The 15,205-nt window shown below is 32.6% G+C and overlaps 1 protein-coding gene across 1 annotated transcript in view; it reads left to right on the forward strand.

Annotated features, from left to right (window-relative positions):
- The window catches only part of CLYBL (citrate lyase beta like), a 133,282-nt gene that overhangs the window by 101,877 nt on the left and 16,200 nt on the right, over positions 1 to 15,205 (forward strand). The window contains 5 exon segments of the mRNA XM_029913111.1: positions 761 to 949; positions 4,463 to 4,564; positions 6,473 to 6,566; positions 8,007 to 8,174; positions 13,777 to 13,901. Coding sequence (XP_029768971.1) covers positions 761 to 949; positions 4,463 to 4,564; positions 6,473 to 6,566; positions 8,007 to 8,174; positions 13,777 to 13,901 — 678 coding nt within the window.

Genomic DNA, 15,205 nt, shown 5'->3' on the forward strand with positions numbered 1-15,205 from the left:
GGATTTAAGCATTCTGAATGCAAATCAAGTATTCAAGTATTTATAAACTTTCCTTTTTTCACCATTTTTGGGAGGAGTGTGTCAGTTAGAAAATGTGTGTTTGGAATTTTTATTTTTGCTGATAACATAGAGTATCTTTTTATTATCAGTCACAGTTTCCAGAAGAATCTGCATATTATTTTGGGTTACATGGTATTATTTTCATGTGTGAGCTGTCTACTCAACTGCAAGCATTAATACAGTTTAATGGATAAAAAGGGTGATTATACAGCAACACAAAAGAAATATACATATAAGTCCTTATATACTGATAACCATAATTTTATTATGGTCCATAAGAAGAATACAGGTATTAATTGGAAATATTATTATTTTATGCAATTCTCTTATTCCGTTTTTGGCTATGTGGAAAGTATTGGTGTAAAAAGATGCTAGTCTAAAGATGTGTGTTCGTTAGACACTTTGCAATATCTTTAAACATGAAAGTGATGTTTTCTTCAAGTACTGTAGTAGTCCTATTATTAATCAGATCTGAAAATTGTATATTTACTGTTAGTTGTAAAGAAAGTGCTAAAACTAAAATTCTGAGGTACTGGCTATGAAAGGTTTAACAAAAGGCAAACAGTAATGGATATTGTGGAAAAAATAGATTTTTATATTGTTGGCTCTATTTTTTTCATCGGTTTGACATGTTTTCTGCTCAGTGGGTTTTTCTATCAATAGAAAATAAGCTTAATTTTTTAAAACATTTATATTCTAGGCAGAAGCAAGGCTGACAGTTGTGAAAACACTCAAAGAAGTTGAGTTTGGCCAGACTGAAAAGTGTGTTAGGATCAATTCAGTGTCCAGTGGTCTTGCAGAACAAGATCTCGAGGTCCTTTTGAGGTCCAGTGTTCTTCCTTCAAGCCTGATGCTGCCAAAAGTTGAAAATGCTGAAGAAATAAGATGGGTGAGTAGTTACCAAATTGTCATAATCTTAGCTTTTGATTGAAGACCTTGGGCCAATTTAGAATGAATCATTGGGACCAATGAGCTAGAGTTATGAAGAATGTTGCTGTTACCATGGGACAATGTTGGTGCCTGGCTCAGAAAAGGGTGTAACATTTCCATTAAAATGTGCACAGGCTGGAGTTGCACACCGAGCATACGTAGCAACTTTAGTTTTTAAGGAAAACTAGTTTTCTTAGTACTGCAGTCAATAAAAGAATCAATATCAATGTTACAGTATATTATCAAAACAGAGAAGAGAATGTATAATAATATAACTTTGTCCATTGTACCAAACTCTGAACCTTCACTGACACCTTAAAAGATTGTCTATGTCAATATGTTTTATGTACATGCCTGGGAAGTTATAGATGGAGAAAACATGTTAGCAACATATGAAAAAATGGAGTGGGGGAGGAAAAGGTCACTTCTTTGGGGCAACTAGAGGAACAAACAGGAAGCTTTTAACTAGTGTTTTTAATTACCACAGATATTATTTCCTGAACAGTTCTCTATTTCTTCCTTTTTAATTGCTGACAGGTGTGTTTGCGTTTCATGAATGACTTTTCAGCCAATAAAAACCTGAAATGTAAATGGTTGGCATGTCAAATTACTTAAGAAAACTTTGAAATAGGCCTAATTATGCTATAATTGTTTTAATTGTTAAGAAGAGGTGTATTTTATTTAGAGATACCATTATTTCTGCAAAACATCACTAAAGGAATAACGTTTCATTATGCAGTTCCATACTTTTAAAAACCACAAGTATAGGGAATATCTAAAATGTATGTGAGCTGTAATGAAAGATGTATTAGTATCTAGTTTAATCTCAGCATCTAACCTTGATCAAGCCTTTAAGATATTATATGTGAATACAACTGAACAAATATGTTAGCTATATTACAGTACTTGTCCATTTGTAATAGTGTACCTTCAGTCTCCCCTGTTTCCAATGGAGGTTATGTCCCTTTACCCCACCATTTAATTAAAGTAACTAGAGATTTACAACCATGTAAGTGTTAGACATAACTTGTCATTTATGAATATTCATGCTTCCAAAATGGCAGGGCCCTCACTATCACCTAATATGTTTTACATGGTACGAGATCTGAAGATTTTGTCCCTCCCATCCCCCAACTTTTCAAATGGCTAATTTTCATACCTAATATCATCCCGTTAGAAAATAAAATAGCACTAGCTTACATCTTATTGTCTGTACTTTTGTTCTGTTGCATTTTGATAAATCTTTGAACACAGAGGATTTGTTGGATTTAATAACACAGTTAAAAAAATGTTTAATTTTTTTAAATAACAGAAGCCTTTTGCTGTTTATTTTTCCGCTCATTTTTTTTATGTGAAACATAAAACCTGGAGGCTGATGCACAACTAAAAGATGGGCTTACTTGTTTTCTTTTGTGTGAGAATCTCTTGCTTTCCTTTTGTCCCTAGTATGGGTACTTGTTTGACTGGCATGGCTTATTGGACTATAACAAGCGTAACTCTCCCTCCTTTGTCATGGGACAATTCTCCCACAAATCCTGAACAGTGTGCATTCTTCCCAACACACTATTGGGTGTGCACTGGAATTGAAAGAATTGCTGAGGCCTGCTACTTCATCCCCTCCCCAATCTTTGTTTTTTCCCCCCCTCTCCTTTTTTCCCCTCCCTCCCTCCCTGAAATGAACACTTTACCAGGCCGGAAACATTTAATCGTCTCCTTTTGAAAAAATTAATTGAAACTTCTCCACTAGTTACCTTTTGTATTGGTGCTTATAACAAATTATAAAAAGAAAGAGGAAGGGGACAGTATTTAATTAAAAATTCTTTTTTTTTTATCTTCAAAAAAAATATATTAAAATGGAGCAAGTTTTTTTTAAGAAGCCTAACAAGGTGACTATTTAAATGTTTTAAATCTAAAAACAGTTCTTCCATTTAAACCTTCATCTAAGTTATAAAACCCTAGCATTCATTAATATTTTTTATTTGCAAAAATCAAAATCATATAGAGATCTTCAGAACTAAAGCTGAAATTATTTTAGTACACTGCTTCCAGTGTTCATGCTCTGACCTGTATGAAGTTTACTATTTTCTGTTGCTCTACCTAAGACACTGTACACGTATGCATTTGAATTGCAGTGATTTTCTTAATTCTATATATTTTAGCTGACTTCTTTTCTCTAGGGAAAAGTTACAGAAAAGATGATGATGATGATGATGATGATGATGCACAGAAAAATGTGGGGATGGCAGAATTCTTCATCGTGAAAAGCTGTGATTTATTTTGGCCTAATTGTAAAGTTACTGCAAATTGCTCGAAAGCTTTTTAAAGATCTCAGTGATTAGATTTTCCTTTCTTTTGGGGAGGGGGGGAGGGGGGGAAGCTAAAAGGGGAAATAACACCTCTAATCCAGCTTCTGGTAAATAGGCTGCCAGCTTTTAAAATGAGTTTCCTTTCTATTAGTCAGAATATTATGCTAAGCCTTAAGCATTAGTTTTTTATGTTGCCATAGCAGCCTTATTCCTGCAGGGTTGTGACCTGTGATGATTACAGTACAAAGCTTATAGGGTCTTGAAACCCCCTTTGAAGATGAAAAGTCTTTGATGGTTTATATTTATGCAAATCTCTTAGATATGATTTACCCAACTGAGACTGAATGGAGAGATGATTAAAATTCCCTTTTCCTTTGATATCCATTAATGGTTGCATATTCCTTAAATTTAAAATGGATGCATGTGTTATTTTTGTCTTTATTTACTAAAATATCTTCCACCATACCTGTGATATGTTTATCTCCTCACAAATTACTAGATCTAGAGAGACATAATAGATTTACAATATAGGGTTTTTTTCTTTTGAAAGGAGAAAAATCTGTGCAAGAGCTTTTGTATGTTTCCAGATGATAGATTTTGGAATTTGGGCTACCCCACTGGCAGCTCAGAGCTAGCTGTGAACTGGTCTCATGGAAAAAATTGGAAAGCTTTGGTCTTCAAAGAATTAAACTTCCTTTTTAAGGCCTTCCTAGGTAAGCTAAAAATTATGAAGAAAAGCCTACTGAACAAAGGGTAACGGTGCCATAATGAATAATACGGATGCCACTTAGAAAGCTGCGGAACAGTTACAGTGATGTTAGTATTAGACATGAAACAAAACAGGACGTCAGGTATATCAATACTTCATTGTTTTTAAGAGCCTGCTGATTTGCATTTAACTACATTAGGGTGATAGGTGTTAAGCAAATATTTTTACAATTAAACCTTTAAACTTCAAAATATACGGTAATGTTGCAATTCAGAATTGTAGGCCTCAAAACCTCAGACCTCAGACCTGGTTAAAAGCTTGAGGGTTTTTTATTACAGTTCTGGTTTTGTTTGGTTTGTCATTGCAGCCAGGTGAAAGATTTGAAAAGGTGCATGTACATTTGGATATTTGTAAATGAATTTTTCTCTGGTCCCTTATAATATTGTTCTGGTTTTAGTTTTCAGACAAATTTTTACATCACTTAAAAGGCCGAACACTTGTAGAACCAATGAATTTAATCCCTTTTGTGGAAACTGCAATGGGGTTGCTCAATTTTAAGGTAAGGAACCTTGATGTGGTGAAGAGTTCATATTTTATCCTATCAGCAACCTAGGTATATGTTAAATAGTTTATGTCCTTTAAATAAGAAATTCATCTAAATAGGAGAGGTGAAAATAAATAAAGGAATTAGAGTCCGCTAAAAAGTTTGTATTTTTATTTCTCATGTTATTATGTAAAGGCCTTGACAAAATCCCAAAATATGTCCGTGAAATGCCAATTCCAGATAATACATACAGACCATATAATAAAACCCTATCCAGTAATTTTTGTTTTATTTTTACATTTAATGTGTTTTAAAATATGGAGATATGCTTTGAAATGATCTGAAGAGCTCAAATTGTTGTAGTAAAATTGTCTATTTAGTAACTAGCATAGTTGACTTTGTATAACCCTGTTTTTATAAATAATCTTTTCATCATTTCAGTAATAGTACTATGGTGTTTTTATAGTGGCTCCTCTTTATAAAATACTTCCAAATTTCATATTATAGCTCTGAGAACAAATAATAGTTTTTCATATTTGTGTTCATTGGTGTGTTCTGTGCTTAGAAGTGTAGCTGAAGTTCTAAACTACCCAACATCTGAACAACATGAATTTTGTTCTCAGGTTCACTTAAGTTCAAATTACATTTTTTTTCTGCCTTGTATAAAGAGTGTTTCTAAATCTTCCTAAATATTATTTACAAATTGACTGACCTGATGCTCATGAAATACAAATGGCCCCCAATCTCAGTATCCAGCCTGTGTTTCTACAGGGGACGGATACCAATGATCATGAAATGGAAAATCAAATGCACTCACTGGAAATGCAATATTCTTATCCTAAAGCTTCAGAGAAAAGTTTTAGAGTAATTCAAGACTTGTGTATTTGAGGTGTGTCAAGAACTGTTGAGAGGCCTCATTCTCTGTATATGTATGTATAGCAAAAATATTTATTCTTACTGCATACCTTAAATATATCTTGGAACATTCATGTTCATTGTCAGTACCCAGAGAGAGATTTCATTTTAAATTAAAAAAAATTTAGATTTTTTTCACTGTGATATTTTGTAGTAGAATTCGTAATAAATACTGTAGTTCTTGATGTTGGCAGTAGAGTTGCAGCTTAAACTATACTGTATAATAATAATAATAATAATTTATTATCTCACCAGCTCTCCCATATGGATGCCCAGTAGTACAATTTGTAATTACATCTGTCTCTATAGGCATACCGTATGTTTCAAGACTATTAATATCAAAATCTTCTTATATAAAATAGTAATAATGTTGACATGCATTTCTTTATATATAATACCTTTAAGTGCTGCTTGTTTTTACATTAATATACCTCTGCACTACTTGTTGCATTTTTGACTTCCTGTACCTATCTTTTAGTTGTATTTGACAGTATTAAAGATTTTAAATTCTCCAGTAAGGAATCCACAACATGTTGAAACCTCCAACTATTACTTATTTAATAAAAGATATTCTGTTCTTTGTTTCTGATGCAAAATCATTACATGCCAAAGCATAAACTATTGAGGTAAAGTGCATGTGCTTATTTTGGACAGTATTTAATAAGTACTTAGTTTACTGTAATTACATGTATTTCTAAAGTGCCAATCCCAGTAGTATCCATGGCATTATGGTAAGTTCATTCATATTTGAAGGGGAAAAAAGAGTAGGAAATCCAGTATTGCATGTTGTAGCTACAGTGTATATATTCATATACACACATGTTGTTTTAGATTTTGCTATGAGTCATTTTAAGACATTCTGTGCCGTACAATAGTGACAGTACTTTGTTTAGTTGTAGCAATTTTAGCTGAAAGATTTCCAGATTTTGATAATAAGATGAGTTGGTATAACATGTCTCTGTCATCCCTGCATTCCAGTAGAAATTCATGTTGTGTTCTTATTTGAAGGCAGCCTGTGAAGAAACATTAAGCATAGGATCCCAAGTTGGCCTTCATTTGGATGCAGTAGTCTTTGGAGGAGAGGATTTTCGAGCCAGCATAGGTTCTGACCTGTTTGTTTATTATAAATGTTAATGTGTGACATTTGTAGTGAGAATAGTGATGGTATTTTATCCACTTGTCCTGACTGCAATAACTAAAGAACTCTAAACATGATTCTGCACTTACTTGTATTGGTACATTTTCCCATCTTTCTGCATAATTTTTATTAATGTAAATTATGTCATTGGCATTTTTAAATTCAGAGCTTGATAAAATGATGACTTACAAAACACTGGCTTTTTCCTATTCTTGTCACGCTGTAGCTAAAATAAAATATAAACCTGTTGAATCACTAAGCTTATTTTAAACTGTAATATTCATATGAACAGCTATCTGTATATTCTCTTAAGAACCATCTTTCAAGTCAAATTTTCATGTGTCTGTTTATAACATTATTTACAATGAACTGTATTTTGATATCATTCACAATACATCCTTGTTAAGTTTTGCTTTAATAAATGCATTATAAACACTTCCCAGGTCAAAACAGCCATATCTCCTTGTAGACTTGTGTTACACTGATAATGCCATTTCTCCAAAGCCAGACATATTTCAAAATCTCTTTTGTAAATTATTTGCTTAACGGAGACATTATCTGCTAAAAGCCTCTTTTTAATCTGATTCAGCTATAAACTCCTTAAAGGCAACAAGTACAGTTCAGAAGTATCCATTTCTTAATGAAGTATATACATATTCTAATGTAACAATTAACAACAAATTATTCTATACAAATTGATAATCCATATCTGAACAGTGACCCTAAGGAAAAGAGAACAGATTATTATTTTTTCACACCAGGATTCATGTGAGAATGTTTTTATCTGATAGACTGTGGACTCATGAATTCTTGTGAATGCTTTTGGCCCCTCTCAAAAGTCATCTGCCATAATTTTTCAAATTTTCCAATCCAAGTATTAAAGCTTAAACATTTGGCTAATGACATCGGTTGTGACAAGAATCGCAACCAAGGAAAGTGCAATTCTGTTCTCAGTGTGAGTTTTTAACCATTTCCTTGTACACAGTATATCCATCTGTATAATGCTTCTCTTGTTGTAACGCTTTTCAGTGCCACTACAATAAGTAATAGAAGCAAATGATTACTGAAGGTGGATTCCTGCAGCCCTTCCTCAGTCAACACTCCCATTGACTTCAATCTCAGAATCTATTATTTGAACCAAATCATACCCTAAATTTCAGAAGCTAAGGCACGAAGAAAATATTTTTTCTGGATAAGCTTAATATTTGCCCAACTAAACTGTTTAAATTATCTCTTTACAACACTTGGTCAGTTAACCTTTGTATCCCTCAATTATTTTCTTTTTTTTTTTTTTTTTAATGATGTAAACGAGAACACAAAGAAATTTTATTTTATGTTAAAAAAGTTTCAAATGAGAAGATTTAAAAAACAAAGTTAACTTCTTTCTATTCATTGTTTTCTTAGGTGCTACAAGTAGTAAAGAAACTCATGATATTCTGTACGCCAGGCAAAAAATTATTGTCACAGCAAAGGCTTTTGGCCTACAAGCTATAGACCTTGTGTACATTGATTTCCAAGATGAAGATGGGCTCCGTAGGCAGTCAAGAGAGGGTGCCCTAATGGGATTCACTGGTATGGTTATGTGACAATGTCTACAAAAATTATGCATTTTCTTTACAAAATATAGGCACATTTTATATCACTTAGACTGCAAACTAGTTTGTGTTCACAGATCAGTTGTTGATCAGTCAGTGCTGTCAAATGCGTCCCCAATTGCTTATGCTTTTAAAATTTCAGATAAAAAAATTCAGACTGCAAAATCATAGGCTGCTTTTCCAAAATCACATCAAAGATATCACTATTTTTGTAATGGAAGCCTGGGTATAAGATGTACAATATGTGATTCTTCCTGACAGACAGTTCAAGTGAGATGTAATATTGTGCTTTGTGATGAACAGTTTATTTTTTTATTACTTTTTTGTATTTTTAAACAATGGCTAATATTTTTTAATTTGTTTATTTATTTATATGGTGAAAGCGTGGATAACCCCCCCACCCCGATATGCTAATTCATATATGAAAGTTATTGTCATGTTGTTTTCTTTGATTTGATTTTCCATATTCTGGCTCCCCTCCCAGTAAGTGCTTGTGCACCTGGTGACACCTACAGGTACTGGCAGACAGCAAGACCAACAGGCTCCTTGCAACAGAGTCCTGTGACACTGACGGTTATCCAGTAATTGGTATACCACATCACTCACTCTCACCAGTGAGACATCGTAGCAACCAAAAGATGGTGCTTTTGCAATAGAAATGTACCATTTGCTATACATTATAGAATTCTAGAAATCAGTTCTAACACTTTAAATTATTTCTCTCAAAAATTATAATTCAAGTTAGACTCAAGACAGTTGCATATGTGTTAGCTATTCATTATTGAAAGAATATATCCTAAGGTAGTGATATAACAAGAGATGACACTTTTCAAAGTAAAAGTAATGGCACATGGTACTTCAAAGTACTTTCATTAGCTGAACAAAAATATCAAATGAAAATTAAAATTAGTCTAAATGTTTCACACTTTGCTGTTAAAAACAACATAGAATGTCTGAAGAAGAGCTCTGTGTAAACTCAAAAGCTTGTCTCTCTCTCCAGCAGAAATTGGTCCAATCAAAAATATTACCTCACCCACCCTGTCTTTCATTGAATTAAAAGTAATTCTGGACTCTCTTAAGCACAGATTCTGCCCTATTCTCTTCTGAACCTTGGTACAGTACTTGCAAAATCTGAATCTAGATTCAGAGACAAAATTGTTACTGTGCCAGAGCTATGGAATATTATTTATGTCCTTGTGGACTTTCAGGGCCCAATCCTATTCCTGCTCAAATCAATAGGAATATGACAGGGCTCTTTGACTTCATCAGCTGCTGATGGCTAAGACACACAGGCCAATATTTTCTAATTTAGGCACCTACGTAAAATAACCTGTTTTTTAAAGGTCTTGAGCATCTGCAGTTCCTGTTGAAGTCCATTAGAGTTGCAGGTGCTAAACATCTTTGAAAATTAGGCCATTTTATTTAGGTGTGTAAATTAGAAAACTTTTGCCATCACTAACCTTGATAGGTTTCAGAGTAGCAACCGTGTTAGTCTGTATCCGCAAAAAGAACAGGAGTACTTGTGGCACCTTAGAGACTAACGAATTTATTTGAGCATAAGCTTTCGTGGGCTACAGCCCACTTCATCGGATGCATAGAATGGAACACACAGAAGATATTTATACATACAGAGAACATGAAAAGGTGGGAGTAGCCATACCAACTGTAAGAGGCCAATCAATTGAGTTGTATGGCTACTCCCACCTCTTCATGTTCTCTGTATATATAAATATCTTCTTTCTGTGTGTTCCATTCTATGCATCCGATGAAGTGGGCTGTAGCCCACGAAAGCTTATGCTCAAATAAATTCGTTAGTCTCTAAGGTGCCACAAGTACTAACCTTGATGACATTTAGGTCCAACTGATCGTGATAGGAAGTCATCTGACATCAGTGTGGTGGGGTTTTGGAGAGGTAACAGTGGAGTTGGTAGTAACTAGCTGCATATCGTTTAAAAATACAAAAATGTGACTGAAGTTGTAAGACTCAGATATGGCATAAATAGAAAGGCTACATCTGACAATTCAGGGTGTCAAGGGAAGTTAATTCCTAACTCAGCCGTGGAGGATCTTTGGCCTTTCTATATTACATTTAAAGATCTGCAGAAGGGGCTGAGCTCATTAACATGAATTTGCAGCCTTTGCCTTTACCTTTTCCCTGTGTCTCTCCATGGCTAGAATTAGGAAATCTCAAAAAATAGAATGTCCCAGCATATAATCTGATAAATAGTCCAATCAGATGTGAAGTCATAATCCATGATCTTCCACTGGGCAGAAGGCTGTGGATCATTTTTGCTTAAAGACCCCCTTATTTCATACAGCTGTCTAGTAGTGTGGTAATAAAATCTTGATGTTCTGTTAATAGAAGTTCTGAATACTTATTTATCATGTATTTTAAAGTTTTTTGGGTCAAATCCTGCTAGTTTTACTCACAACTAATGCCACTGAAGACAACAGGTGTGACTAAAATGAGCTAAATCTTTTACACAGCTAAAGTAATGATTAATTAATTAATCGGCAAGATACACAGAAAATAGATACAGTACTTATTTGGGACTCATAGGGTCAAATTTGCTGTCTTCCTAAACTGATGCAACTCCAAAATACTTAACAAAGTTGTATATACATAGCCCTGCAGTGAATTGTAACCTTTAATGTAAAGTAATCAAAATATGTTTATTGAAGTTTAAATAGTGTGCACATCTCAGAAATATATAATTACTCAATAAAAAATGGTTTTTCTATTTATTGAAATGCTTATCTGACCATCACCACCATAGTATCTACGTTTTCTTCTCATTTTCTTTTAAACTAGACATTGTAAGCAGCCTATTGTCTCTGCAATAAATGTGCATATATGTACTGAATGTCTTCAATCATCATTTAGCCACTGTAGATTATTTTAAAAATAGGTTACTTTTACAGCAGCATATGTTTTACAGTACCATAAAATATGGACTTTAAATCAATGCGGTGTCTGTATAAACGGTCGTCAGCTTTAGGAATGTTTATATCCAAAAATAAGTAAACCTTGGAATAAAGCTTTAACAGCTGACTTAGTCATTATAGCTACTCCAGTGCTACATGCTGAGAAGCTAGATATAAATATGAAACACTATAGGTTTTCCTCTCTCTTTTTGCAGTCTTTTGTAGAAGACAAAAATGACACCATCATACAGTTACCTAAAGACTTGACAGGTATTGATTTAAAGCACAATATATCAAGTGGTACTGTAAAAAGGATTTCATGGTCATAAATTTTAATGTCTTCCAATTTTGCACCCTCTCAGTAACTCGTCAATAACAACAGTTCAGTTTAAAATATTTGCTTCATTCCTGCATGGCATTAAACTCTATTATACAGTTGTTTGGATACATAAGATGTGACAAAAGGCAACTCAGGCCATAAATCAAATGTTACATTATATCTTCTATAATCTGTTCACCAATGTCACAATGGCACAAATTGAAGTTTTTTACTATAAATGCATTTTAAAAAACTAATTTTAATACAGAAATGCAGTTGCCTTTTAAAAAATAATTGATCTGGAGCTTTTGATTTTTTTTTATTTGTTATAATTTTACATACATAATGAAAATAATTTTCCTGAAAATTAAGCTTTGTAGGCATTACTATGAATTATGTATATAATCTTCAATTTCAGAATGACCAGTTTAACTGTTAAAAATAAAGCAAATTAAAACCAAGAATAATAATAATTTACTCACTTATTGCTATAGTTTGATTTCATTAAAAATTATCTTTAAACACAATTAAAATGAAATACATTAGCAAAAGAAATTTTCTGTTCATTTAATTTCTTTCTAACAAAATAGTCCTTAAAGTATTTAAAGTTTTAAACTATTATTTTAAATTATTTTTTTCTATAGTGGAGTGAAATATCAGAATCTGAATATATGGATGCTCTGAGGATTGTAAATAAAGGATTGTGTAACAAGAAATAAAATAAAATTGAGCTTCTATGGCAAATTCTTCTTACAAATGTGATAATTCTGCACAATTCTTTCTTGTTTATAAAATATGTCTTCAGCTAAATTGGTTCACAAATTTATTTTTATGTACCACTATGTTGCTGATGATTGCAAATATTTTTTCTAATTGTTAAATCATTTAAAAATGAATGCTTAATTTCCATAGTAATACATATGAATTATTACATGAAATAATGTATTTATATACAATGTATCCAACTTTTAGTTTAAATGGGAATTTTTAAAAATAGCTTTTCTACCTGGAAAAAACACAGTTAGGACCCAATCCCACAAACTTTTACTTACACGTGCCCTGATCCTCCACTGAGATCCACTAGCATGGACCTCTGCACTCATTCAGAGTCCCATTGGATAAGTTGGATACCAGATGGTGCGGGGGTCTGCACTAGCAGATCCTGACACAGGTTTGGAGCCATGAATAGTCTTTATGCACACAGGTAGTCTGACTGAGCAGCCCTTACTCACATGAGAGAGTCCAATCTTGAGTGGTTCTGTGCATCTGAGTAACATGGGACCACTTCTGTGAGGAAGGACTATTCATTTGACTAAGGGTTTGCAGGATCAGTCCCCTAATTTGTAACTATTTTTATTTGATGTAAAGGAAAATTAAAGTCTCCTCCATGAACATTTAAGTAAACAGGGATATTACAGTACAATTTCTTTAAATTAATTTTAAAATGTTCATTATAAATAAAAAAACATGCAAAATCACACCACCATGTGAAAATTCCTTTTGAAAAAATTAAGAATGTAAAATGCTATTTTAAAAAATGTAAAACAAATAATATAGGCATTGTTTCATTTAAGCATATACAGTATGAATTGAAACTGAATACCTGACTCAGCAAGCAAATGTGAAAATCTATACTAAAATTAACAGGCAACATTTAATTTCTTTTTATTATATTTATATATATATATTTATGCAAGAAAGGATAAAAAGATGCCTATCTAAGCCTAGAGAGTACCTTTTAAGTTCATTAATATAACAAATAACAAAAAGAAAAGTATTATGCATCAGCAGTAACTAACTAATCATTAAGGCAGGGGAAGAATTTTGAATATTTTTAGTTGCTAAACAAATTATGGGAATTTAGGGACTAATCCTTTTGTAGAATTAAAAAAGCTATCAATGAAATATAGCTTGTTTTGTTGTTTAAATATCATTTTCAGGTTGTTTAATTTTTCAATAAAACAGTAATTGTCAGTTTCTGATGCTATTATTTATACAGCTAGAATTTAAAGATATATTATACTTAAATTGTTATTAACAAATTTGTCTAACACTTACACCTGTAATGACAAAAGGAAGATGTATGGATTGAAATGGATGGAAAGAATTGTAATTTTTGAATGATAACAAATACAACTTCTGTTTTAGTTATATTTGTTCATATAGTATCTAGCAAAAGATTGTTGTTCAGTTTAATAATACAAGAAATCTAGTCAAATAATTAGTTATTTAACATAAAGTCTATGAGGCATTTAAGAGCCTCAAGTGGTTGGAACATTTTGTTGAACATCTGTTTGTTGATGCATGATTCTAGTGTTATTAATCTTCTTTGTAGGTAAGCAGGTGATTCACCCTAACCAAATTGCTGTTGTCCAGGAACAGTTCTCTCCAAGCCCTGAAAAAATAAAGTGGGCACAAGAACTGATTTCTGCTTTTGAAGACCATCAGCGATTAGGAAAGGTAAATATTTTGTTAATGCCACATATAGAATACCAGTTAGAATAATATTTAAATTTGAGAAAAATTGGGGAGTGTTTGTTTTTACAATAAAAAGTATACAGTAATTTATGGTTTTATTAGCAAAATATATGCCAGGGTAGAATACAGCTAGAATATTCATGATAAATGTGGAACTTCTCAAATGCATTTATAAATACACTTTCTTTATTCTCCTGCCTGTCTTAACTTTTATCCTTTAAATAAAATTATTTGCTGCTTAGGGAATTAAAAATACTCTTAAATTATTTCATAGAAATCATGATGATATTGTCATATGAAAATAATTTGCAATCAAAGGACAGGTAGCATGGAAGAAAAAAACACATCCTGCTTGTTTTGGTATTATTTGTGGGAAGAAATAAATAGATTTGAAATTCTTTATTTTTAAAAAATATCTGATAAAATTTCTTTAGTTATGGGGGTCTGATTCTGCAACTGCTTACACGTGTGAATAACGTTACTTATATGCATAACTCTTTGCCAAATGTGACTCTTAACAATTAAAAGTGGGAACGTTTTCTATGTATTTGTACCAATTTCTGGACCTGAGATTTGGACTGAGTGGAAAGCAAATTAACACTAGAATATGATTGTTCCTAATTTAGTGCATCATTGAGTCTCACGTTTCCTGCTCTGTGGGTTTCTGCTATGTAAATATTGCGGTGGTGATGCACAATCTGTCTCCACTTTGTGCCAGTAATACTTAAATTAGGGGTCGCCTGAAGGAAGATTTTATGCTAGTTGCAGCATTGTCAGTTAATTATCTTAAAGGTTATTTGCTATAATCCAGTTTGCCTCTTTTTGAAAGAAAAAAGTTGCAGCTAAGTTTGTTTATCTAAGTTACAGCCAAACCTGAGACTGTTAAAAAGCCAGGGGAGTTTTGATGTCGACATTTAGTTGCACACAAACTGAAATGCCTGAAGTGTGTTTGTACAAAATGTAAGTGCAAAATAATTATAATTATAAGTAAAAAAATCTTCTGTAGTAAAGCTGAGCACACAAGACTTTGTACAGGGTTGTACTTTTTACTGGTAGAGTATAAATATTCACAATAAATTCCTTTACTTTATGATGTGTGGAAATACATTGGAAGTTATATCTTCCCCATTTGCACACATTTCTAATGCAAGAAAGATTGCATATTAGAAATTCTAGAAAGGTCATAGCAGATTTGTGATTCCTTTATGCCTATCCTTCAGAATAAAGCTTTTAGAATAATAATTTATTATTAGAATAAAGTTACTGGTCTGCCCTTCACTGTCTAC

The sequence above is a fragment of the Terrapene carolina genome, unplaced genomic scaffold, assembly GCF_002925995.2.
Source record: "Terrapene carolina triunguis isolate 2854851 unplaced genomic scaffold, T_m_triunguis-2.0 Scaffold21, whole genome shotgun sequence".
NCBI classification, from domain to species: Eukaryota; Metazoa; Chordata; order Testudines; family Emydidae; genus Terrapene; species Terrapene triunguis.